At 38.4% G+C, this 26830-nt stretch overlaps 3 protein-coding genes across 3 annotated transcripts; 1 reads left to right on the top strand and 2 right to left on the bottom strand.

Moving 5' to 3' along the window:
• The first annotated feature begins 1384 nt into the window (after nucleotides 1-1384).
• On the top strand, nucleotides 1385-12581 carry LOC114473553 (uncharacterized). The gene is made up of 3 exons (XM_028463249.1): nucleotides 1385-1450; nucleotides 9257-9553; nucleotides 10866-12581. The coding sequence occupies exons 2-3, from the start codon at nucleotides 9276-9278 to the stop codon at nucleotides 11284-11286; spliced, it is 699 nt and encodes a 232-aa protein (XP_028319050.1). The 5' UTR covers nucleotides 1385-1450; nucleotides 9257-9275; the 3' UTR covers nucleotides 11287-12581.
• A 2720-nt stretch (nucleotides 12582-15301) lies between these two features.
• LOC114472998 (tripartite motif-containing protein 16-like) lies at nucleotides 15302-17262 on the bottom strand. The gene has a single exon (XM_028462348.1). It carries the CDS (start codon nucleotides 17177-17179, stop codon nucleotides 15524-15526), a length of 1656 nt encoding a protein of 551 aa, XP_028318149.1. The 5' UTR covers nucleotides 17180-17262; the 3' UTR covers nucleotides 15302-15523.
• A 4982-nt stretch (nucleotides 17263-22244) lies between these two features.
• Nucleotides 22245-24342, bottom strand: LOC114473002 (tripartite motif-containing protein 16-like). Its single transcript, XM_028462352.1, has 2 exons — nucleotides 22585-24342; nucleotides 22245-22529 (listed from the first exon to the last, which is right to left on the bottom strand). Exon 1 carries the CDS (start codon nucleotides 24274-24276, stop codon nucleotides 22612-22614), a length of 1665 nt encoding a protein of 554 aa, XP_028318153.1. The 5' UTR covers nucleotides 24277-24342; the 3' UTR covers nucleotides 22245-22529; nucleotides 22585-22611.
• Between the last annotated feature and the right edge of the window lie 2488 nt (nucleotides 24343-26830).

Raw genomic sequence — 26830 nt, 5'->3', positions numbered from 1 at the left:
AAGTTACTATTTTGATTACTTACACTAAAAAGTAATGCGTTACTGGAAAAAGTAACTTTTGAGTTTCTTAGAATTAAAGAATGTATTATTTTTTTGGGTCATTAGTGTCTGTACAGCTTCATATCAGTGCTGTAATAATATAATAATCCACTGTTGATCAACTGTGACCCTGTATTAACATTGTTTTGGATAAAAGCCTCTGATAAATGAAATGTTATTGTATCAAATCCTACAGTTTCTAATCATTTACATTCACTGTACTTTCACAGTACATTCAAGTGTTCTTTCAATGCCAGTTTATTTACCTGAGATCAGCAGAAACTGAAAATGTTACAAGGAATTGTGAAATAAATAACACAAAACAACCTGAATATTATTCAAAATCAAAGATCAAAAATTAAAGTGGCTTCAGCATCATAAAAAGGTTGTGTTGAGCCTTAGATTGTTCCCTTACAGCTTAAGTACAAAAACTAGCGATAATGTTCAACATAAACACAAAAAAGCAATTTATTCTGAATTAACATTTAGAATAATTTTATGACAGTTTATGAGGTCAGATGTACAGTAAATATCCATTTTTTTGGGGGGGGGGGGGGGGGCGGACAACAAATTTCTGTATTTAAAACATGATTTACTGTCACTCAGTGTTCTATATTTCCAAAAATGAACATAATCTGTAACCACTAACGGCCCTGCTTCAGTCTGAGCAACAATTAGCCATGTAGGTAGAAGCTTAGAACATTTTTATTTGTTCTGGCTTTGTGATTTTCAGAGAAAAGTGGCTTAAGAGGTTAAGTTGTGCTTGAGCGGGTTTGTCACTCCCTCTTATTTCTGTCATTGCTCAGATGCGTTTCCAATTGGTCATTTTGTCACTGTGTGTTTTTATTTATCTTTTGATTCAGGAGCAGCAGGATGGTGCTTCTGATTGAGCTCATTTCTGAGGGAGTCCACAGCAGAAGCAGCATGGGTGCATCGTCTCAGCCAATTTATTGAGTTTTTGTGTTTATAAGAGGCTGTTACTTCTGCCTGCTGCCTTCCTCTCTGTGCTTGGGTCCTCGTCACACTCTGACAGTAGATAAAACAGCAAAGAAATATGACCAGCAATCACAACATCCACTTGAACACCAGTTATTTACCTTTCCAGAAGCTCACACAGCGAACAAAACCTTAAACCTGAAGAGATATTTCACGTCGCTTCTGTTTGTGTGCTGACGTGTGTGTGTTCTGTTCAGACTCTAACCCTCGGCCAAGAAGAAAGCCTTGACCCGTTTCCTGTAACCATGGTGATAGGAAGTCACATTCTGGCATTGTGTATCAGGGAAGTGCGGCTTCCTGAAGTTTCCTCTGACTTTCTGAAGCCTGGATATTCCCCTTTAGTCCTGGAAAGCTGAATCCTGATCGTTTACCGTTCGGCACAAGCTCCACAATATCTCCTTCACATTGGAAAACCGTAAGTTGAAAAGTGATTTTTAAAGAATAAGACATTTTACACTTAAAGCATTTTGATGGAATGCAGGCTTGTTTAGAGTGTACGAATAGACTCCAGGAGGAGTAGAAAGTGAACGGATTGCAAAACGTGTTTTTCAAAGTGAGGATAATTTCTGTTAAATAAACTTCATATTTTAAGTTTTTGTTCTCGATTAATAAGGGTTTTAAAAACCAATAATGAAGGAGGCTGCTAAGTTACACGCACTACTGTGACACTGTTGCTTTAACTCTTTGGTGTCAGGAGCAAAAATAATAATAAGAACCTAGTAATTACTCTTTTGTTTTTTATACTTTGATATTGTTGTTATACCTTTTGTGGGATTAAAATTGGCTTTAAAATGTGCTATTATTGGGGTCGTGTCTTTATCTAATTTGTCTTTTTGTTTTGTTTTAAATATTTACACATTTAAAATCAATTTAATAGTGTAAGATTTTCTTAAGCAACATTTGACTAAGGAGAAAAAAAAATGAGGCAGTAAACATGAGCAAATTCTTCAATTTCCTAAAACGGAAAGTGTCATATTCTTTTGCTGTATTACCACCACCAAAAAAGTAACTATTCATTTGTTTGTCTGTTACCTAACAGACCTTTAACAAAATTGTAACCAACGATAGACCTTTTGCCATGAAAGATTCCATTAGATTTTGAAGGGGATCCAAATCCGTGTACCCTTTGTTCTGTGGTTATTCCCTTTTAAAACCAAATCAGATTAACAAATAAACAGTGTGGTTATTTTATTTTATTGATTTAAAACCAAAACAGAAATACAGAAAAATCTAAAACCAGATAAGCAACCGTTTTCTGTTTTAAAATTAAAAGGGTAAAGTTACGGTAATAGGAGGGTCAAAGGGATCCTCAAACCAAATGCTTATTAAATTTGGTGCACCTCTAAATAAAGACTGCTGTTGGTGGATCAGCAAAAATAGTTTTCCTTCTCCTCCTTCGATTCTTGCACACAGTAAATGGGTCTAGGGGGTCACCAACACGGTGCCCGAGGGCCCCAGGTAGCCCACATGTACCGTGTGAGGGGCCCTCAGGATCTCTAGTCAACAACCAGCTTCATCGAAAATCTGATTTACTTTCCAGGATTCAAACTCACAAAGATAAATACAGATGACAGATGAAATTAGTACTTAGAAAAGTTCAATATTAGGAGAAATAAAGTGTTTCATGTTGAAACCTTAACATTTCCTACCATAGTTGAAGAGCAACTAAACCCCAAACTCACTTTTTTTCTGCTGAATACATAAATATTACATATATATATATATATGGGTATTAGGTAGTGCTGTTGATTGATCCTAGTCCAACTTTTAATATTTTAGTGAAAGTATTTAAATTTTGCGTATTGCTGCTATTACAAGCAGATTTTGCTATTGGATTGCCCTGCATCATTAACTTTGACTGTTAGCTCCGCCCTTTCTATAAAAGCTAAGAGGAGGAAGCAGGGTTTCCTCCAATCACAGCCCTCACACACAGTGTGCGTATCCCTGGCTGTCTCTGCGTATGCACGAACGTGTATGGGGGTGGATCGCTTCTAAATTCATGCGTACCAGTCCAACGTGCACCTGCACGTCTGCACGTCTGATCTACATTTTCCATAGACTTAGAATGAGTACACGGGCACAATGACTGGTGCGTATGAATTTAGAAGTGATCCACCCCCAATAAACATGCATGTACTTATTGCTGCTGTGTGTGTGTGTGTGTGTGTGCGTGTGTGTGGCCGTGGTGTTCTGAGGCTCATGGCGAGAGTAGAACAGGGACTGTTTGTGAGTAATAGACCATCTGTGGGGTTGTGTGCTGTGTATTGAGTTGGTAGTTGAGCAGGCAGCGCTCTGTTACTGCCAGTGTAGACCGGCTGTCTGAGTGGGCGTGTCTTACTGCGTCAAGAATAATGCCAATAATCAAGGCCTTTAGTATTTTAGTATTTAAGAAGTGCTTTTCTAATATAGCCCTTCTTACTGTACTGTACCTATGAAGCAGTGACGTGCCGTGAGCACAAGGGTTGGGTAGGCAGTGCATTGCAAATCGAGACCACCAATGACAATTCCATATGTTTCTGCTGGCAAGTGTTAATTTAACAAAGTCATCTCAATGCGCTTATCAAAATATAAAATTCATAATAAGAAAGAAAAAACTTAACAAGATTTACATGAACAAGCATTTAGCCATCTAACAAAATCAACATCTTAAAACGCCTTTAAAAAAACATAAACAATTATTTAATAAAGCCTCCAAACTCTCCCAACGAGATACAGTATATCTCATGACACGACAGCACGTCCGTTGTTTGTGTTGGAAACACAGAAACATGGAGAAAATGGCAACAACAACAACTCAGAACAGCCTCAGTGAGGAGCATCCACAAAGCCAATCCTACCATTCACTGTGAAAAATACAAACAATTTTCTGACTTTACCTTTGCTGAAGGTCTGGTAACTCAGCTGTTGGTCTCCATGTTTTAAAAGCTGTCATTTTACCTCAAAAGAAAGTTTCTCTATCGTCTCTCGCGCTGTCATCCTGCCTGTGGTGTTATCCACCCCACTAGCTAGAGAACGTAGCAGCAGCGGTCACATGGGATCAATTCACTAATGTACTGTGAACTTACGTATAGCATTTAGCATAGCGCGGTTACGTCCAAAGGCAGCGTAGAGAGCTGCCTTTGGACGTAAATGGTTATCATCTTAGGGAACTGACTGCGCATGCGCAAACACATAAAAACACGCAATGGGAACAGAGGCAGAGCAGCCGTGTGCTTTTGGGAGAGGGGTGTGGCCTCCTCCTGCCTTACAGCGGAGTGAGACTGTGCAGCTGTTCCAGAAAATAGTAATTTGGGCTATGAAACGCACAAAATGCAAACACTTTCAAGGTAGTACTTAAAGGTACTGTAGGCTATTGGAAATGGAAAATAAATAATTTATAATTATATTGTAATTAAAACAAATAATCAAAATATCAATTCACCCTTGGGTAGGCACTGCCTACCTTGCCTACCCTGACTTCACGTCACTGCTATGAAGTAGCTCACAGTTTCAGAAAGGTTGGTGACTCCCAGTCCAGGGATAGAGCAGCCAATATTTAAAGAGAGGGTGTTCTAAGGGTAGGGCAACTGTCGACTTCCAATTTAGTTTATTAGATTAATCTATTAAAATTATGATAAAGCTGTTATTAAGTCAGCGATAATCAACATGTGGTTCTGTAGGTCTTAATCTTAGTTCATATTCCCCCAGAAAATCTTGAGAGGGAGAAACTTTTTAACCCCTTTTTACCTTTTTTCTTTGGCCATTATGCTTCTTTCCTCTCTTTTTTGCCCCTTTTCCAAAAGATTTCACACTTTTTTTTTTTTTTTTACATTTTTCTGAATTTAGCTTTCTTTTGCCAATAAATATCCCTTTTTTCTCATTTTTTGTCCTCTTTTGCAAGTTCTTTTTGTATTGTTTTCCACTTTTCATCCAAATAAACTACCTGTTGCTCAATAAAGGGGAGTGGTGGCCTCGAGGTTAAGGAAGCTGGGCTTGTAATCGGAGGGTTGCCGGTTCAAGCCTCACCTGGGTCATCACTGTGGGATGTTGAGCAAGTCCCTTAACCCCGAACTGCTCCCCAGGCGCCGCAAAATGGCTGCCCACTGCCCCTCAGGGATGGGCTAAATGCAGAGGACAAATTCCATTAATGTAATAACATTACATGGCCAATTAAAGGCAAAAGCCCCAATTTAATCTTTGATCTTTTTTTAAATAACACTTTTTTTCCTTTTTTTCTACATTTTGTCTCTTTTTGTTTGACATTTTTGCCATTTTTCTCTATTGTCTGCCACATTTTGCTCATTTAAGCTTTTTTTTCCATTACATACCACCTGTTTCCTCTTTTTTGTTGTTTTTTTTTTGCCACTTTTGGACCATTTTTTGCCACTTGTTACTAATTTTTTGTCACTTTACTTACACTTTACTCATCGCTGTTAAAGGAGCATCGGGCAGGATTTTGAAATCAGACTGCATAGTGACACCACGGTGGTTAGTGTAACTGCAGCCATCAGCCCAGCCACTGCGGAGGCACGCATCAACTGTTTGGTTATCACTAAGCACAGCTGATAATGTGTATAGAGGATGGACACCCGACCAAAACCCCGACAGGACCCGACGGCACCTGACGGGTCGGGTTCGGACAGATATTTAAAACTGGTGGTTTTGGTTTGGTCACATAGTGTCGTTTGCGCTGCAGCGTTCTTCTTTTCTTGCTGCTATTGCTGATTCACGGTGCAGGGAGAATGGAGCAGAGGACAATTATAAAGGAATACACCGTTGAAACATTACTTTTTCTGCACAATACCATGGATTATCTTTATCTTTGATACATGGATTATGTAAATAGATCTGATGGGTCTCTTGTCTGCACTGTGCCCCTGTTTGTTTCACTTTTGCTTTCATATCACTCTGTTCCCCGTGCAGCTTTGGGGCTCTCTGATCACTGTCTGATTCATCTCATCCCCACCTACAGGCATAAGTTTAAATCTGCTAAACCTGTAGTAAGGACTGTAAAGAAATGGACAGAGGAGTCAAAGCAGGAGTTACAGGACTGCTTTGACTGCACTGATTGGAGTGTTTTTGAAGCTGCATCAGACAACCTAGATGAACTGACTGACACTGTGACATCTTACATCAGCTTCTGTGAGAACATGTGTGTGCAGACCAAGACTTTCTGCACATACAACAACAACAAACCCTGGTTCACACCTCAACTCAGGATGCTGCGTCAGGCTAAGGAGGAAGCCTACAGGAGTGGGGACTGGGTCCTGTTTAAGCAGGCCAAGTACACTCTATCTAGGGAGATCAAAGTAGCCAAGAGGTGCTACACTGAGAAGCTAAAACAAAGCTTCTCAAACAAAGTCCCTTCTGAAGTGTGGAAAGGCCTGCGTGAAGTCACCAACTACAGGAAACCCTCCCCCCACCCTGCAGGTAACAAAAGACTGGCTGAAGACCTGAATAGCTTTTACTGCAGGTTTTCTCACCCACCCCCCAGCTCATTAGCATCAGCCCATCACCTGGACTCTGCCCTTCCTGCTCCCCCCACTCCCCCCCCTACCTCACCCTCTGACCCCCCACCTACCCTGAAGATCAATGAAAGAGATGTGTGCCAGCTATTCAAGAGTCAAAAGATCAAAAAGGCTCCAGGACCAGACGGAGTGTCTCCCTCCTGCCTGAAAGCCTGTGCTGAGCAGCTGGCCCCCATCTTCACACGGATCTTCAATACATCACTGGAGCTGTGTGAAGTACCATCCTGCTTCAAAAGCTCCAGCATCATCCCAGTCCCAAAGAAACCTGCCATCACAGGACTTAATGACTATCGACCCATTGCCCTGACGTCCGTAGTCATGAAGTCCTTTGAGAGGCTGGTTCTGAGCCACCTGAAAAAGATCACAGGACCCCTGCTGGACCCCCTGCAGTTTGCCTATCGGGCAAACAGGTCTGTCGAGGATGCAGTCAACATGGGACTGAACTACATCCTGCATCACCTCGACTCCCCAGGGACCTACGCTAGGATCCTGTTTGTGGATTTCAGCTCTGCGTTCAACACCATCATCCCGGACATCCTTCACCAGAAACTCACCCAGCTCACAGTGCCAGCCTCCACCTGTCAGTGGATCACCAACTTCCTGACTGACAGGAAGCAGCAAGTAAGGCTGGGAAGCATCACATCCAGCACCCGGTCACTCAGCACTGGCGCCCCTCAGGGGTGTGTTCTCTCCCCACTGCTATTCTCCCTCTACACCAATGACTGCACCTCAGGGGACCCCTCTGTGAAACTCCTGAAGTTTGCAGACGACACCACCATCATCGGTCTCATCAGGGATGGGGACGAGTCTGCCTTCAGACGGGAGGTGGAACAGCTGGCTCTCTGGTGCAGTCAGAACCACCTGGAACTGAACCCACTCAAGACTGTGGAGATGACAGTGGACTTCAGGAGAAATCCCCCCCCACTCACCCCCCTTACCATTCTGAATAGCAAAGTGGCTACCGTGGACTCCTTCAGGTTCCTGGGATCCACAATCTCACAGGACCTGAAGTGGTTCTCCCACATAGACACAACCAGGAAAAAGGCACAGCAGAGGATGTACTTCCTGCGTCAGCTGAGGAAGTTCAACCTGCCCCAGGAGCTGCTGATAATATTCTACACCTCCATCATTCAGTCTGTTCTGTGCACCTCCATCACTGTCTGGTTTGGATCTACAACCAAACTAGACAGACACAGACTACAAAGGATAGTCAGGACTGCAGAAAAGATCATTGGTGTTGATCTGCCCTCCATCCAAGACTTATACCTGTCCAGGGTCAGGAAACGGGCAGGTAGCATCACTGCAGACCCCTCACACCCTGCACACAATCTGTTTAAACTCCTCCCCTCAGGCAGACGCTACAGATCACTGTACGCCAAAACTTCCCGCCATAAAAACAGTTTCTTCCCTCAGGCTGTCACTCTGATCAACACTAAACAGTCAAAGGGTGTCGGACCTGTTTCTGTTACTGTGAAATAACATGGAACTAAACATATCAACCCTGGAACAACCTTGTCACTGTGAATGTTCATGGACATAATTTTTTTTCATTTAGATGTTCACCTATTTGCACTACTCATCAATGCACTACTGCACTATTATCTTGTTATTATTATTATTGTATTCTTATTTTATTCATTATTATTATTATTATTATTATTATTATTATTATTATTATTATTATTATCTTGTTATTTTTATTTAGTTTGCACATATTAGTCTAACTACTCTTATATTTATGTTTATACTTCTTTTTTCTTTTTCTTTTTTCTTTTTTCTTTTTCTTTTATTTTTCTTTATTTCTTTTTCTTTATTCTAGTTGATTGTTATTATTTAATGTTATACTACCTGAGAGAGCACAGGTCACCAAAAGAAATTCCTCGTGTGTATTCATACACCCCTGGCCAATAAAGTTGATTCTGATTCTGATTCTGATTCTGATTCTGATTCTGATTCTGATAGCCATGCGCTGATCTGATGTTGACATTAGCAGTTGTTGATGAAAAATGAGGTTTTCACTGTTGGGTCGGACTTGGACGAGAAAATGCGGCCCGATCCGCACTCCAACTGTGACATGGTTATTTATTTACTCCCCATTCATGTGACTATTTACTGCAAGACCTGTGCACATGCCTCTGCGTACATCTGTGGAACCAAACAGTAGTTTACTCCAACTTGTCTTTTTTCATTCTTTTTTATTTCCGGGTTATTGGGACGGTTCTCAAAGCCGTTGTGAACGCGCACCAGCGTCATTTGACGTCATCATCAGCGTCATTTGACATCACGTCCACAGAATTGGGCGGGAAAATCAGACTCCGAAAAGTAGTACAAAATGTATCACATAATCTTTTCAAGGCAATAGTTTGAAATATGTGTGAACTCATTCGCTTTGGTTTAGAGTGCTTCATCAGCCATTAGCATTAAAAAAACTTAAAATGAATGTAATTTTTTTCTCAAATCCTGCCCTATGCTCCTTTAACTGTTTGTTTACCGTCTCTGAATGGCGGCTTCGTCAAATAGCTGGCTATGATTGGCTTGATCACCATTCAATCAATCTAACTGGACCAATACGTTTTTAACAATTAATCCCTCTGTAAAAAGTGAGTGGTGGTGTCGCATCCCCCGAATCCCCCACAGCTAAGACGCACTGCCCTGGTCTACACTAAATATCTGTCTTTGTATTTGTACCTCTGACTCCATCTACTTCCAACCAGGTGACGCGCCACCTCAGGGATGCCACTTTGGCATCATTTCACCAGACGTGAAGCTGCTGGACCCGGAAACACTTCTTCAGTCCTGCTGAGCATCATCCAGCCTGTCATCAATCCAAAGAGCAGAATGGATGAACCCCTCCTGTTTCCATCTCCTCCACCTCCGAGGAGCTGCAACTCGTCGGCATCTGTGGAGAAATGGTGCTGGAACCTGGATGTGAGGTTGCTGGTTCTGCTGGTGACTGTGGTGGGAGCGCTGGTCCTGCTGCTGCTCTATAAATTCTTACACCTCCGACACAGGCAAGCGCCCTTAATGCATTTACACCTCAAACCTCACAATGCTCCCTTTGAATGAGGTTAAAGGAATGTATATCACTATTGCAAAACCATTATAAAGGGAATTCTTCATATTACTACCCCTTTAACAAATCGGGGCCAGTTACAGACGGCTTGCTCACATCCTTTTAAAAGTCAGATAGCGTTATTGGATAATAATAATAATGTAACATTTATTGATCACCGTAGTGAAATTATTCTCTGCAATTTTACCCATTTTCCCAGAAGGGTATCAGTGGGCTGCCAACTGCAGCCGCCCGGGGAGCAGTTGGATTGGGGTTCAGGGACTTGCTCAACATCCCACAGTGTTGGCCTGGGTGAGACTCGAACCGGCCACCCTCCGATTACAAGCCCACTGTCTATAGCCACTAGGAAAGGAAAATGGCGTGTAGTACAGTACAGAAAAATCCACTTTTGCAGTGTTTTTGAAAACATATGAGGTAACTTGAGTGTCCACCGGCACAAAGAATGTAAAATAAACCCATCCAGTCCTTTGTTTGTGGTCTGTGTAAGTCTTACAACACATAGAAAAGTGCTCCGTTTCAAATGTTCTCAGTTTGTGATGTCACAAGTTGAATTGACTGTGTTGTCTCCCGCGGAAGAGAGGGGTGGGGGAGGGGGAGGAAAACGGAGTGCTCTGAAAGCGCTGGTTTATACAGGGTCATAAACCTCCCCCTGTTGCTTGATTCATGTTATGTTTTGACCAAACCCTAACCCAAGTAGAATATCAACATGTGCTAATTTTATCTTAAACTCGCGGAAACACATTTCATGTCGTTATTTTGGAGATTTTCAGAGACCCGCCATTGCGCTACTGACTCAACTTCCGGGTGACTTCAAAACAAGAGCCCTATTTAGAAAAGTGTTAAAAACTAGCTGGTCCCAAGACCATTTTACGTTCCGCTCGCAATTCATCATGGGGCGGTTGACTACGAGTAGTGTGCCCACCGTGCATACTTCAAAAATGTCCCAATATAGTATACATCTGGGTATTTCTTGCGTACTCAATTTTTCCATACGACATACTCATTTTAACGACAGACTTAGTATGAGTAGTATGTTAGTATGGGATTTTGAACACAACCCAGGTCTTCTGGCACATTTTTGATCCAATAGTGAACCTCGTTAGCTATTACTATTATTTAGCTATTACTGTATGTCGCTAACCATGAAACGAGAACTGATTCAGTGCAAATTGTTCCAGAGGTGAAATTGTTCCTTCTTGCTGTCCTTTCCAGTGTCGATTCTTTGCATCATCTGATGTGTTTCTCTGCAGGCTGAGGTTGGCCCAGGCCAGGCACGCTTTGGAGTACTTCAGCTTCTACCACTGCGCCACGTACACGCTCAAACAGGCCACGCCTCTTCAAGACACACCAACCAAGAACGGCTGCGTTCCTAAACCCGACCTCCCTCCTCAGACCACAGCAATCACGCCAACACCTGCGACCGCCCCCACACGCCGTCTGTCCTGCTCACCTCTGCCCCCGCTGCCACCTCCTGCCCCGCCCATCCACGCTCTCGTCCTACCCGTCCTGTCCGTCCCCCTGCCTCTACCCGTCCCGCCCAGCCCTCACCTGTCCTGGGGAGCCTGCTCGGACGCAGACGTTTACTCCCGGATCGGAGCGTTCAGGCCTTCCAGGCTTTCCAGCCAGTCCAGCCAATCCACAGTCATCCTGTTTGAGCACTCGTCTCTCTGAACTCAACAATTGAAAACAACAAAATGATTTTTTGATGGAGCCTTTAAAGATTCTGCTTTTATGGATCTTGACCCTGCTCATCCTGATGCGCTACACGCTAAGCTAACCAGAACATGTGTTACAGGTTGCTTCAATCTCAGAGGAAGACAGAACATTTACCTTCTGCAACATGTGGAACGCAAAGATTCATTTCTAACTTTCCTCATCCCTCACCAACATTTGGATGGAATATGAAATGGTCGCTGCAAAGACTGGAAAAAACAAACAAAAAAAGACTGAAAAATGTGAAGATATTTTTCAGTTTCTAAAATGTCATTCATTGATGTTTCCATTTTGGCAGTTAAACAGTTCAATGTCAAACTTGCATTAATGCATATTGGGTTCTAGTTTGTACAGTTAAAAATACATTTTTATGCACAGACAAGCCTTGGAATTGAACCACCACCTATGGATGAATTTTATATCTGTGGCAACATTATTGATTGTTGTCTGAAAACATTCCCACTGGATGGAAAATCTGTAACTTTCCTTAAAAAGTCGCTGTGAAAACAAAGACATTTGGAATGAATATGAAACAGCCGCTGCACAGATTGTTGAAGGTCGTTCGTTTCCAGTTTTCATATTTAGTTGGTTGTCGAATGGGCTTAATTTAATTTGTCCGGTTACACAAATCTTATGTTTGTCAGCAAAGTAGATTTAAAGTCCTTCTTTAGGGAGATATTTTCAAAAACAGGTTACATCATATTACTTTATTTGTTATTTTTGTTTGCTTGAGTGTTAGTACATTTAGTAACAAGCATTTCTTTATCGGTGATTAGATCAATTAGAAATATTCTGAGCATTGCTAGATTTTTATTTGTACAGGTCAAGGTCCAAAATCTTCTGTGTGAATGCATGGGACTGATGAATTTTAAGACTGTGTCATTTGTGACGTGTGTGAGATCAAGTTTCTTGCTGTATTTACTTTATTTTGATTGTTGGTTACAGCTAACCATTCAAAACAAATCATTAAAGAGACAAAATTGGACAATGATCAACATCAAACTTTGTATTAAACTAGAACTGAATCGACAAACACGTCATCAGAGACACAAAGAACATTCACCCTGACCTCCGGCGGGTCCTCGACCTCCTGTTCATGCCGATTGCGGAGGAAAAGAGGCTCGACCTCGGTGAGGGTGAGCTTTAATCCAGTGGCAAAAATGTACAGAACACCTGCTGCGAATTTCAAACAGCACGACAACAAACAGAAAGTCAGTGTTTGATGTCGCACTTAAAATGAGTGAAAGTGAAAGATGGAGGGAGCGATGTCAGCGAGGAGCAGATGGAGAGATGTTCATGAATGAACAAAAACAGTGAAATGACACAGAAACGCACTGTAATGTTATTTTTAGACCAAATGTGAAGCTGTGTAACAAAGCAGATGTTTTTTATGGAAAAAAATCTTTAATTTCACAAAGTAAACATACATTTTGGAAATACTTTAGTAGGTTTTTAAAGTATCTCTACTTTTCTGAAGTATTTATATTTTGTCAGAATTTCTACTTTTAGTTTTCCACAAATATCAGTACTTTTTACTATTTTTCTTTATTGTTTTTTAGATTTTTTTGACATTCCAAACTTGCAGCTGGGTTGCCAGGTTTGGCTTGAAGGAAGCTGTTAAACTGGGATTTTAGTGGATTTTTGATAGTCAGTCGTATCTGCCTTTGCACATTGGTGAACAAACGATCAAATAAGCACGAAACAGAGAACAAAGGTTTTAATATTTAACAAGCGTAACTGAGTTTAAAAAAATTGGTAAATGAGGACATATGGTGTAAAGTACACTGTTTCCTAGTGGAAAGCCTCATCAGTGCTGTTTATAATTATTTTCTGTCTCCAATTGAGCAGCTTTAAGAGCCAATCCTATGGGGTGCCAAGTGTAAAAATTTAGTATGAAAGTTGTTGCTAACACATTTATCTCACTTTTCTCATATTTAGCACATTTCCCTACATTTAACACATTTAACCACATATAGAGGTAAAAAAAAAAGGCATTAAATCTAAATATTTAAATCTAAATCTAAATGGTATATGTTATATCTAAATGTTAAATCTATATCTAAATATTTAATCTAAATCTAAATGTTATATATCATATCTAAATGCTAAATCTTATATGTAAATGTTAAATCTTAATATTAATTCTAAATCTAAATATTAAATCTAAATCTAAATGTAAATATTATATGTTAGATAAGGAACTCTTCAATCCCTAAACCTTACCCTTTTAAGCACAGTTCCTTATCTATTCAGCTGCCGTAACCACATGAAAACCAGGAGATCTCAGCATGTTGCATCAAATAAACAAACATTGACAAAATACAGCATTAAAATACAGTTAATAAATAATGAAGTTAAAATACAGTTACATTAAAATAACTGTATTGCACTGTTGTGTTGGGAGTGTACTGTGAAGTGCAGCTAGTACACCGCAGCCGGGAGAAAACCAGCCGTACATATCACCCAGGCATTCATCAGTGAAGAGGTGGGTGGGAGTGGCTTGGTTGAGGTTACAAGGGGCATATGTGTAAAACATTTAGTTTCAACATTTAGATTTATATTTAACATTTAGATTTCATATTTAAATTTAGATTTAAACATTTAAATTTAGATTAAACGTTTCGATTTAGATTTAACATTTAGATTTAACAGATAATATTTACATTTAGATTTAAACATTTAGATTTAGATTTAAGGTCTTCAGGAGCTACTTGCCGCTGCGGCTACATTTTCATCACTTTTCTGTTCTCCTGTCATGAAGAAGGAAACATAAAACCAATGTTTGTTCAGTCTTCCAGTCTGTTGAGGTTGTGAGGACTTGGTCACTAATCCGTCTGACAGCAGCAAACCTGCAGGAAGAATCCTCAGGTGAAATTTACCTTCATAAAATGCACACAGTGGATCCCTAACGTGTGTGCAGCAGGACATTAAGTTTTTAAGTTCAAAATAACAACACAGGCGAGGAAAAGTAATATATATATATATATAATATCATCAACATTCATGTCAGTATTTAGACCAGGGGTCACCAACCTTTCTGAAACTGTGAGTTATACTTCATAGTTACTGTATGTTGGAGTCAATTGCAGTTTTTCCCCACCACAATTACGTCTTCAATGATCCATGTTCAATTACAACACTATTATGATTACGATGACCAGCAGTTTTCCCAATTATAATTAAAATTACAATTGTTATTTTTCACCTGAAAGTCAAATACAATGACGTCCTCAATTACTAAAGTTTAATTACAATAAATTAGCCTTTTATAAATATACCCATAAAACATAACCTTCCTCTTGTGTTTCTCTTTCTGTTAGAATCTCTTATAATAAAGGCTCGGTTTCTATTCATGTCTTAAATCATTTGTAAAAAAACAAAAAATGAAATAAAATAAATGTAATTTATGATTCAATTTGTTTTTTATCTCTTGGTTACATTGTTCGGCTTCCTTATCCATGAAAATATTGGTATTGATATTTTTGGTGTGGGCATCTGAGTCTGTTTCATGTCAGTATAATCCTAGATTTATGTATTTTTTTGAAATTGTAAAATGGTAGTGGGAAAAGTTGATATGAAACATATTTTAATAATGACTACGTATGTGTAAGACATAGAACTGTAACATGGTTCCACAGTTTTGTGTTTGCATAATTAAACTGTAAATAACAGTTTTTGTTGAGTTTCCATACCAATTACATTTATTAAGTCAATTATCTGAAATCAATTACAATTCAAATACAATTACAATTACAAAAATATATGTGTGCGTATAATATCTTATATACTGTATATAATAAAACCGTTTAAAATCCAATCATTCAAGGTGTAAAAGTACAACAACATGTGACTTAAATCACTTTATTGTTAGGAGGGAGGTGGGGGAGGTGGGGTTACAAAAAAAGAAACCAACTCTTTTTTACATGTAAAACCTAAAAACCATATTTTATGACAAAGAAAATCAAAAACATTTACAAAATAAAAAAAACAAACCAGAGTATCATGTGTGAAAATACAAAAAATCAATCAATCAATAGACAATTGAACAGATTTACAGAATAAAAGCACAAAACTATTTTTGTTTTGTGAAACCTAAAACCTATGTTTTATGAGAAACACATTTACAGAATAAAAGTGTGTGTGTGTGTGTGTGCGTGTGCGTGTGCGTGTGCGTGTGCGTGTGTGTGTGTGTGTGTTAAAGTTTACAGAGTTCAGCAGTATCTCCAACATCCCAAACCCAGAGTCCGAGGTGTAGCGGCTCAGTGAAGGTGGTGTTCACTCTGTGGAGGAGAGTCATTGTGTCACAGATGCTGTAGAAGCTCAGAATACCTGCTGTGTGATCCACGTACACTCCTATCCTGGAGGAATGAGGACCTGGGACTGTAGTGCTGATGTTGTTGTGATTAAATGTGTAATTGTTTGTAGTACATTTTAAAGACCATGATTTGTTATTATAACCAAGTATACTTTCATTCCCTGCTCTGCTGATACTCTTGTATGAAACAGCTACACAAACTACTCTCCCTCTCCACTCCACCTCCCAGTAACAACGTCCAGTCACACTCTCTCTGCTCAGGACCTGATAATGATCAGTGAATCTGTCTGGATGAGGAGGATGATCCTGATCTTCTTTCATTACTGTTACTTTTCTGTTTCCTTCTGATAAACTGAGCTGAATGAAAGCTGTGTTTGGATCCAGAGTGATTTCCTGTGAATACTTTAAGAATCCAGCTCTGCTCGTCGGCTCTGGTTGTAAAACATCCACTCTCTCCACAGTGTGACAGACTTTGGTCCAGTCCTCCATCAGGACTTTGTGGAGATGTTCTCTGAGCTCTGACACAGCTGCTGTCACCTCCTCAAAGCAGTTCTCAGGACCTGTGATGATGGAGGAGTGTGTGGACACACTGAGCGCTGACAGGGAGCTGTAGCTGAGGACAAACTGGATGTGATCCTCAGTGTGGGAGAGCTGCTGCAGCTCAGCGTCTCTCTTCTTCAGCTCACTGATCTCCTGCTCCAGCTTCTCCTGAAGAGCTCGGACTGCACTCACTTCAGTCTGCTGCTTGGATCGGACCTCCTTCTTCAGCTCAGACCTTCTGTCCTGGAGGAGACGGATCAGCTCAGTGAACATCTGCTCGTTGTGCTCCACTGTCTGATCAGCAGAGACGTTGATGGTCTTCACCTGCTGTTTCAGCAGCTCCACATCTTCCTCTCTGTCCTGGATGTTCTTCTGGATGTCAGCTCGACTCTCCTGCAGCTCTCTCTGCTTCTCAGTTCTTTCTGCTGCAGCTGAAACCGTGTCGTGGCCTTTATGTTCATCCATGGAGCAGAGAAAACAGATACACTGCTGATCAGTGCGGCAGAAGATCTTCATCACCTCATCATGACGAGAGCAGATCTTCTCCTGCAGCTTCTCAGATGGATCCACCAGCTTGTGTCTCTTGAATGCAGCAGATTCATGATGAGGCTGAAGATGTTTCTTACAATAAGAGGCCAGACACACCAAACAGGACTTGTAGGCCTTCAGTTTCCTTCCAGTGCAGAAATCACAGGCCACGTCTTCAGCTGTAGCGTAGCTTTCAACAGCAGGAGCATCGTGACGTCTGCTCTTATTTATCTTCTCCACTACTTCTGCCATCATGGTGTTTTTCCCCAGGACAGGCCTCGGTGTAAACGCCTCTCTGCACTGAGGGCAACTGTAGCTGTTCTTCACAGCCTCTCCATCCCAGAAGCTGCTGATACACGTCCTGCAGTAGCTGTGTCCACAGGGAACGGTCACCGGCTCCTTCAGGAGGTTCAGACAGATGGAACAGGAGAAGGTCTCTCCGTACAGATCAGCTCCTTCCTGCTCCATTTCACAAGTCCCAGTGTAACTGCCTCTCCCTGAAAACCAGTCTGAGCGTCTGAGTGCAAAGCTACTTTACAGCATGAGTCAGCACTTCCTGGTTATACCCACAGACAAAGTGCAGATCTGAGGGGGTGGAGCCAAGAGCTGAGAGAGAATGTTGTTGTTAATCCAGGAAATGAAGGTGTTTCACTGATTCTCAGTTTGTACATGACCATCTGAAACTGGTGTTTAATGTCCTAAATGCAAACTAGTTTAAAAAACCTCTTCTTAACATTTTCCATAACTCCTGGTACATGAAGGTCAGTTTAAACTTATTTTAGCTTTTGAAAATATGATTGTTTTTGTTCTTCACAATGCAGCAAATAAAAGTAAAAATATTGTTACTAAATATCTTAAATCTCTATTATTTTTTGTAATAAAGAGTTAAACTTTAATTTATAGCTCAAATCTTTTTCAAAACATATATTTTATTTGAATGTATATTTAAAATGCATATTTTACTGATATTTATTATTTTTATCCATTCGATGATGATGATGATGATGCTATTATTACAGGTAGATGTGGGCTGCAATTTTCCCAATTACAATTAAAATTACAATAAATTTTTTTCACCTTAAAGTCAATTACAATGACGTCCTCAATTACTAAAATTTAATTACAATAAATGAGCCTTTTATAAATAACCTCATAAAACATAACCTTCCTCTCATGTTTCTCTTTCTATTACCATCTCTTATAATAACGGCTCAGTTTTGATCCACGTCTTAAATCAGTTGTAAATTACAAAAAAACTAAATGTTATTTATGATTCAGTTTGTTTTTCATCTCTTGGTTACATTGTTAGACTTCCTTATCCATTAAAATATTGGTATTGATATTTTTGGTGTGGGCATCTGAGTCTGTTTTGTGTCAGTATAATCCTAGATTTAAATATTATTTTAATTGTAAAATGGTAGTGGGAAAAGTTGATATGAAACATATTTTAATAATAACTACATATGTGTAAGACATAGAACTGTAACATGGTTCCCCAGTTTTGTGTTTGATAATTAAATTGTAAATAACAGTTTTTGTTGAGTTTCCATACCAATTACATTTATTAAGTCAATTATCTGAAATCAATTACAATTCAATTACAACAGCAGCAGATGTTTTTTAATTATAATTATGTCATAATTTAATATTATAATTGGGTTAGCACTGTAAGCACTCTATTTAGACAGTATATGTGTGTGTATAATATATTATATACTGTATATAATAAAACAGTTTAAAATCCTATCATTCAAGGTGTAAAAGCACAAAAACAACATCAACAACAAGTGACTTCATTCACTTTATTGGTTACAGTTGGATTTTATTCTCAGGGGGAGCGACAAAACATGTGAAACCTAAAAACCATATTTAATATCAAATAAAATCAAATACATTTACAGAATAAAAAAACAAACCAGACAATCATGTGTGAAAAAACTAAAAATCAATCAATCAATAGACAATTGAACACATTTACAAAATAAAAGCACAAAACTGACTCTTTTTTCATGTGAACCCTAAAAACCATATTTTATGAGAAACACATTTACAGAATAAAAGCACAAACCACACTATTGTGCATGTGAGAAACCTAAAAAACCATGTGTGTGTGTGTGTGTGTGTGTGTGTGTGTGTGTGTGTGTGTGTGTGTGTGTGTGTGTGTGTGTGTGTGTGTGTGTGTGTGTGCGTGCGTGCGTGCGTGCGTGTGTGTGTGTGTGCGTCTGGCTACGTGTCAGGACCGCGGAGCGCAAGGGAGATATGAACTAATCACCGGTAAAAATCCCAGTAAAACTCCAGAAAACAATCACCAGTAATAAATATTATTTCCCTGGTAAAGACAGTAGCTCTAATAACTAGTAAAATGATAAACTGATGATATTACAGTCTGTGAATGCAGTACAGGGGACGCACTTACTCCGCCTCTGGGTCCTAGTGCCTGCCGTCCGAAGAAGCCTTCTCCGTTTACCGAGGTCCATCTGTGTTTAATAAGTCTGTGTGAAAGTCTGCATGTTTATGCCTCTGTCCATCCACTCTTTTCATTATATCCATGTCTTTTAAGGCTTTTATTACAAAATGTCGGCTGTCGTCCGGTCTTGGATTAGGTCGTCACCAACGCGTCATCAACGCAAATCGCACATGCGCAGAATCACTCATATAACTGTAAAGAGGTTTTATATTAGTCTATTTTCTTTTTAAAGTGGTTTTTTTGTGGCTTTAGACTCCAATTACATTTATGTATATAATATGTTCCCCACAATATAAACAGGTTCACAATATAATTATTTTTTATAGTTTCTGTTTCCACTGTATCCAGAATAATAATAATTCTCAACAGGAACTATTGTTTGATTTGTCACATGACTGTTCCAGGGTTTGAGTTTGTTTTATTTAGTTTCACATCTACCTGTAGCTCTATGTTTTTACACTGATGACAACTTGTTTGTAGTTTTATTTCAGAAAGTTTCACTTTTACAGTTACAGTTGGAAACCTTTGTTAATTGAATATCCTAGTTACATTACAGCAACTAAATTAAACTATATCAACTAAGTGAATTAATAAAATAACCTGTGTAAAGGCTTTTTTAAACTAAAAAAATATCTTGTGAACTCTGTGACCTGTTGACCTGCACAACTCAAAGAATCAGAATCAAGAATCATTATTTCTTGGCAGAAATACTTTTAAACACTTGCTGTACATTCAGCTGACATAAAAATATTGTTTTCAAACATGTAGTGTTGGCACATCTCTACCATAAAGCATGATGAATGTTTGCTGAAATGAACAAACTACAGACCCTATAAATAAACAGAATAGATATTATGAAAGTTAAGGGAATTTCTCACTTAAAATGTCATCAAAACAATCTTAAAATAAGGCAAATTGCCACTAAAATATATTAGATGTCCGCCATGTTTTTCATTGCAGGCAGGGGGCGGAGTCAGCAGTCATGTGACCTGATCTTACATTCTAAGAGCCTCATATGTAAAATGTTTACATTATTGCTTGTAAACAAATGTTGCTATTACACATTTAGCTGAGACTGGGTTTTCAATTACATTTTTCACTTACAATTACGTTTTCAATTACCAATGTTCAATTACTGTTACCAGCATTTTTAAAAATTACAATTATTTTTTGTCTTTAGAAAGACAATTACAATTACGTTCTCAATTACAAAAGTAATGTTAATGTGTCCATAGCTGAGATTGGACGTATATGATCCTGTGTGTGTGTGTGTGTGTGTGTGTGTGTGTGTGTGTGTGTGTGTGTGTGTGTGTGTGTGTGTGTGTCGTGCATTTTGCATCTTGTAAACTTCAAATTCCTAAAATAGGACATAATTATTATTTATCTTTAATGGCTTGTGAAACTTCTAAATGTGTTTATTTTTTAATGTTGCTCGTTCTTTTCCTCTTTATTTATTTCATACTATAATATTTCCTCTAGTTGACAAACAATACGTTCATCATCTTTTAATAAATAAAAAAATGAATAATTATAAAATTGATGCTGTTAATGAATTTTACAAAAGAGAATGAAGAACACGGAGACTCACAATCACTGTTTCCCAACCTTTTTTTTTTAATGCAAAATGTGTTCATAGTACATAATATCATGAGAATGACATTTATCATTTTTCTGTGCTGTTTATGGAATATAATTGTAAAAATAAGCCTCTCTCATGTCTAAACCATTGATCCTTAGAGTTTTTGCTTCATCCATAAACTCCAAATAAAACGTGAATTTAAAAAAAAGACAAATCTACAAACTCAACTTTCTTATAATAACTTGTTTTGTCTGTAAATATTGTAAAACAGCCTGTTTTTTAATATAAAGGGAATTAATTCATGTTATGTGTGAATAAATGGCTGCATAAATAAACACCATTCAATAAATAAATAAAGTAAATGTACATGACCATCTGAAACTGGTGTTTAATGTCCTAAATGTAAACTAGTTTAGAAAACCTTTTCTTTACATTTTCCATAACTCCTGGTACATGAAGGTCAGTTTAAACTTATTTTAGCTTTTGAAAATATGATTGTTTTTGTTTTTCACAATGCAGCAAATAATAGTAAAAATATTGTTACTAAATATCTTAAATCTCTATTATTTTTTGTAATAAAGAGTTAAACTTTAATTTTTAGCTCAAATCTTTTTCAAAACATATATTTTATTTGAATGCATTTTTAAAATGTATATTTTACTGATATTTATTATTTTTATCCATTCGATGATGATGATGATGATGCTATTATTACAGGTAGATGTGGGCTGCAGTTTTCCCAATTACAATTAAAATTACAATAATTTTTTTTCACCTTCAAGTCAATTACAATGACGTCCTCAATTACTAAAGTTTAATTACAATAAATGAGCCTTTTATAAATAACCTCATAAAACATAACCTTCCTCTCATGTTTCTCTTTCTATTACCATCTCTTATAATAACGGCTCAGTTTTGATCCACGCCTTAAATCAGTTGTAAATTACAAAAAAAAATAAATGTTATTTATGATTCAGTTTGTTTTTCATCTCTTGGTTACATTGTTAGACTTCCTTATCCATTAAAATATTGGTATTGATATTTTTGGTGTGGGCATCTGAGTCTGTTTTGTGTCAGTATAATCCTAGATTTAAATATTATTTTAATTGTAAAATAGTAGTGGGAAAAGTTGATATGAAACATATTTTAATAATAACTACATATGTGTAAGACATAGAACTGTAACATGGTTCCCCAGTTTTGTGTTTGATAATTAAATTGTAAATAACAGTTTTTGTTGAGTTTCCATACCAATTACAATTATTAAGTCAATTATCTGAAATCAATTACAATTCAATTACAACAGCAGCAGATGTTTTTTAATTATAATTATGTCATAATTTAATATTATAATTGGGTTAGCACTGTAAGCACTATTTATACAGTATATGTGTGTGTGTATAATATCTTATATACTGTATATAATAAAACAGTTTAAAATCCTATCATTCAAGGTGTAAAAGCACAAAAACAACATCAACAACAAGTGACTTCATTCACTTTATTGGTTACAGTTGGATTTTATTCTCAGGGGGAGCGACAAAACATGTGAAACCTAAAAACCATATTTAATATCAAATAAAATCAAATACATTTACAGAATAAAAAAACAAACCAGACAATCATGTGTGAAAAAACTAAAAATCAATCAATCAATAGACAATTGAACACATTTACAAAATAAAAGCACAAAACTGACTCTTTTTTCATGTGAACCCTAAAAACCATATTTTATGAGAAACACATTTACAGAATAAAAGCACAAACCACACTATTGTGCATGTGAGAAACCTAAAAAACCGTGTGTGTGTGTGTGTGTGTGTGTGTGTGTGTGCGTGTGTGTGTGTGTGTGTGTTAAAGTTTACAGAGTTCAGCAGTATCTCCAACATTCCAAACACAGAGTCCGAGGTGGAGCGGCTCAGTGAAGGTGGTGTTCACTCTGTGGAGGAGAGTCATTGTGTCACAGACGCTGTAGAAGCTCAGAATACCTGCTGTGTGATCCACGTACACTCCTATCCTGGAGGAATGAGGACCTGGGACTGTAGTTCTGATGTTGTTGTGATTAAATATGTATTTGTTTGTAGTACAGTTTAAAGACCATGATTTGTTATTAAAACCAAGTCCACATTCATGTCCAATCCATGCTCTGCTGATACTCTTGTATGAAACAGCTACATAAACTTCTCTCCCTCTCCACTCCACCTCCCAGTAACAACGTCCAGTCACACTCTCTCTGCTCAGGACCTGCTGCCATAGAGTGAATCTGTCTGGATGAGGAGGATGATCCTGATTTTCTCTCATTAATGTTACTTTTCTGTTTCCTTCTGATAAACTGAGCTGAATGAAAGCTGTGTTTGGATCCAGAGTGATTTCCTGTGAATACTTTAAGAATCCAGCTCTGCTCGTCGGCTCTGGTTGCTGTAAAACATCCACTCTCTCCACAGTGTGACAGACTTTGGTCCAGTCCTCCATCAGGACTTTGTGGAGATGTTCTCTGAGCTCTGACACAGCTGCTGTCACCTCCTCAAAGCAGTTCTCAGGACCTGTGATGATGGAGGAGTGTGTGGACACACTGAGAGCTGACAGGGAGCTGTAGCTGAGGACAAACTGGATGTGATCCTCAGTGTGGGAGAGCTGCTGCAGCTCAGCGTCTCTCTTCTTCAGCTCACTGATCTCCTGCTCCAGCTTCTCCTGAAGAGCTCGGACTGCACTCACTTCAGTCTGCTGCTTGGATCGGACCTCCTTCTTCAGCTCAGACCTTCTGTCCTGGAGGAGACGGATCAGCTCAGTGAACATCTGCTCGTTGTGCTCCACTGTCTGATCAGCAGAGACGTTGATGGTCTTCACCTGCTGTTTCAGCAGCTCCACATCTTCCTCTCTGTCCTGGATGTTCTTCTGGATGTCAGCTCGACTCTCCTGCAGCTCTCTCTGCTTCTCAGTTCTTTCTGCTGCAGCTGAAACCGTGTCGTGGCCTTTATGTTCATCCATGGAGCAGAGAAAACAGATACACTGCTGATCAGTGCGGCAGAAGATCTTCATCACCTCATCATGACGAGAGCAGATCATCTCCTGCAGCTTCTCAGATGGATCCACCAGCTTGTGTCTCTTGAATGCAGCAGATTCATAATGAGGCTGAAGATGTTTCTTACAAAAAGAGGCCAGACACACCAAACAGGACTTGTAGGCCTTCAGTTTCCTTCCAGTGCAGGAATCACAGGCCACGTCTTCAGCTGTAGCGTAACTTTCAACAGCAGGAGCATCGTGACGTCTGCTCTTATTTATCTTCTCCACTACTTCTGCCAACATGGTGTTTTTCACCAGGACAGGCCTCGGTGTAAACGCCTCTCTGCACTGAGGGCAACTGTAGCTGTTCTTCACAGCCTCTCCATCCCAGAAGCTGCTGATACACGTCCTGCAGTAGCTGTGTCCACAGGGAACGGTCACCGGCTCCTTCAGGAGGTTCAGACAGATGGAACAGGAGAAGGTCTCTCCGTACAGATCAGCTCCTTCCTGCGCCATTTCACAAGTCCCAGTGTAACTGCCTCTCCCTGAAAACCAGTCTGAGCGTCTGAGTGCAAAGCTACTTTACAGCATGAGTCAGCACTTCCTGGTTACACTCACAGACAAAGTGCAGATCTGAGGGGGTGGAGCCAAGAGCTGAGAGAGAATGTTGTTGTTTAATCCAGGAAATGAAGGTGTTTCACTGATTCTCAGTTTAAAGACACATCCAGCCTGGCTGGTTTTGCAGGTCCAGGGCTGAACCTATGTTCACAATAGTGTCTCTTCTTATTATAAATTATATTGAAGCCATGTTTACTGTAATAAGTGAACAATAAAATTAGGATCAAGGCATTCAAATTCATCTTTACAAAAAAAGTGATCATAAACATTGGATTTACGAGAAAAGTGATGTTCAAAATCAGATTTGAGGGTGTACTGTAAAAGTGAACCTATGTTTACATCAATCAGTTTTGTAGCCCTTTTTATTCTAAAGTGATGATAAAAATCTGATATTAGGGGATTGAACCCATGTTTATTTAAAACAAAAAAGTAATCAGAAACATCTGATTCAATGGGTTTAAACTTGTATTTATGACAAAAATGTTGATAAACATTTAATTTGATGGTTCTGAACCTATGTTTCCTGCAAAAGTGAATTTAATAATATGATTTAAAAAGTTGAAGCCCAGTTTTGCGACAAAATTGATTAAAAACGGATTTGAAGGGATTCATTTTTAGTCCAAAAGTGATGATTAAAAAACAATCTGATTTGAGGGATTCATTGGAAAAACTATATTAAAAAAAACAAAAAGTTAATAATGCACAATAAAGATAATTCCATAGAAAATATTTACGAGGTAACTTCTTTGCTCCAGTTCCCTTTTGTAGCTGAAATCCGTCCCCTGGCGCTCATGTGACCAAAGAATTCAAGGAATTCTGGGAAATATGTGATTATTTTTCTAATTTAGATTCAATTTTTAGTACAGTTATGATTTATTCTGATTCTACATTGATTGAAATTTGCCATTTTAATTTCCCTATTTTTGCACCACATGTAGACCACGTATGCATATGTGGTTAAAAATGATATCATACATTTAAGAAATTAATTCTGAGCAAAGATATCGATTTTTTTTTAACAACATCACCAAAACAATCTTATTATATTTGGTAAATCAATGTCCCCCCCTTACCAGATACAACTGTACCTCTTTCACACATTACACCCAACCTGGCAACACAGCAACAGCAGTTTCGCACCAAGATGGATTTCAATCAACCGACAATTAGATATACTAATATACAGGTTAATCATTGATTAATCAGTTGTATTTATCACAGTTCAATATTATAAGTATTAGTAGTTCGCATCTAACTAAAAAAAAAAGATAAAAACCAAAATGCTCACATTTAAAACCAAGAAAGAAGCAGATGTAACCCATTTAACTTGACCTGCTTTTATTTTGAAAATCTTCTGGCCGCACCTCTGTGTTCCGCCTCCAAGATGGGGTCATAGTTGTTTTAACTTCCGGGTGACCGTCATCTAGCCGCACTTGTGTGAAGTTTCTGACTTTAACCGGGACAAAAGTCCTGAACTAAACCAATGGATTGACGCTGAATAAGCCACAGTTAATCGGATTTAACGTTGAGTGTATCGGTTTGTTCAGTTTTTAATCATATTATTTTTAAAGAGAGATATTTTTACTTTTCCCATTTGTTTGTAGTTAAAGTGCTAAGCGCCATTTTGTAAACACGCCGAGCCTCTACACTATACTTCTAAACAAAGTTACGTTAAAATATAGAAAACTATTATTTCTTTTTGAAAGATAATCTAGCCGAAGTATAGTTTGGATTTCAGGGAACAATTTAATATTTTATAAACGCTTTCATGTATTGTTTACAACTATTTTGTCATTCATGAAATTACGTTTGTATGTTTTTTAAACCAACCTTGGTTAAAATGAGCCCAGTTATGAAAATGAATGATTTTGTTGTACAATTTCAATCAGTTATTGTAAACAATCTGAACATCACAATGACTTAATGAAAATGCTTTTGGTTATTATAAGTACACTTTATCTGAATTAATGATTGTTAATATGAAACATGTATTTCTCATGTAATGATATATTACACTATTCCTAATTTATGTTTTGACCTTCTTTAGGTCAGGTTTTTTTTTAATCTGCCTATAAAAAACCTCTTCAACCTACGTGACCCTAACCAGCAGATGGTGAGCTACCTATCCTCAACCACAACGTGGTGGGAATCAAACTCTTCTACTTCTTTTTTCTGCTGGATCTTTGAATCTCTACTTTAAAAACTAAAGGAGAGACAGTCATGAACTGAACTTTTGGACTTTCATGAATCTATTTATTCTTTAAGGGCTTAACGGGGAACTTGGGGATGTTATTTAATCATGTTCATGAACATGACAAATAAAAATCCTGTGAATTTTTAACAGAAAATAGTTGAAATATCTTTAAAATATAGCTTTTTTTAAAAGGTAAAAAAATCTTGTTTAGTGCCCGTCTAATAATGTTTTTCTTACTTTATTAATCTAAAAAAAATC

This window comes from Gouania willdenowi, chromosome 12, assembly GCF_900634775.1.
Source record: "Gouania willdenowi chromosome 12, fGouWil2.1, whole genome shotgun sequence".
Taxonomy (NCBI): Eukaryota; Metazoa; Chordata; class Actinopteri; order Blenniiformes; family Gobiesocidae; genus Gouania; species Gouania willdenowi.
This window is presented reverse-complemented; position numbering and strand designations above follow the sequence as displayed.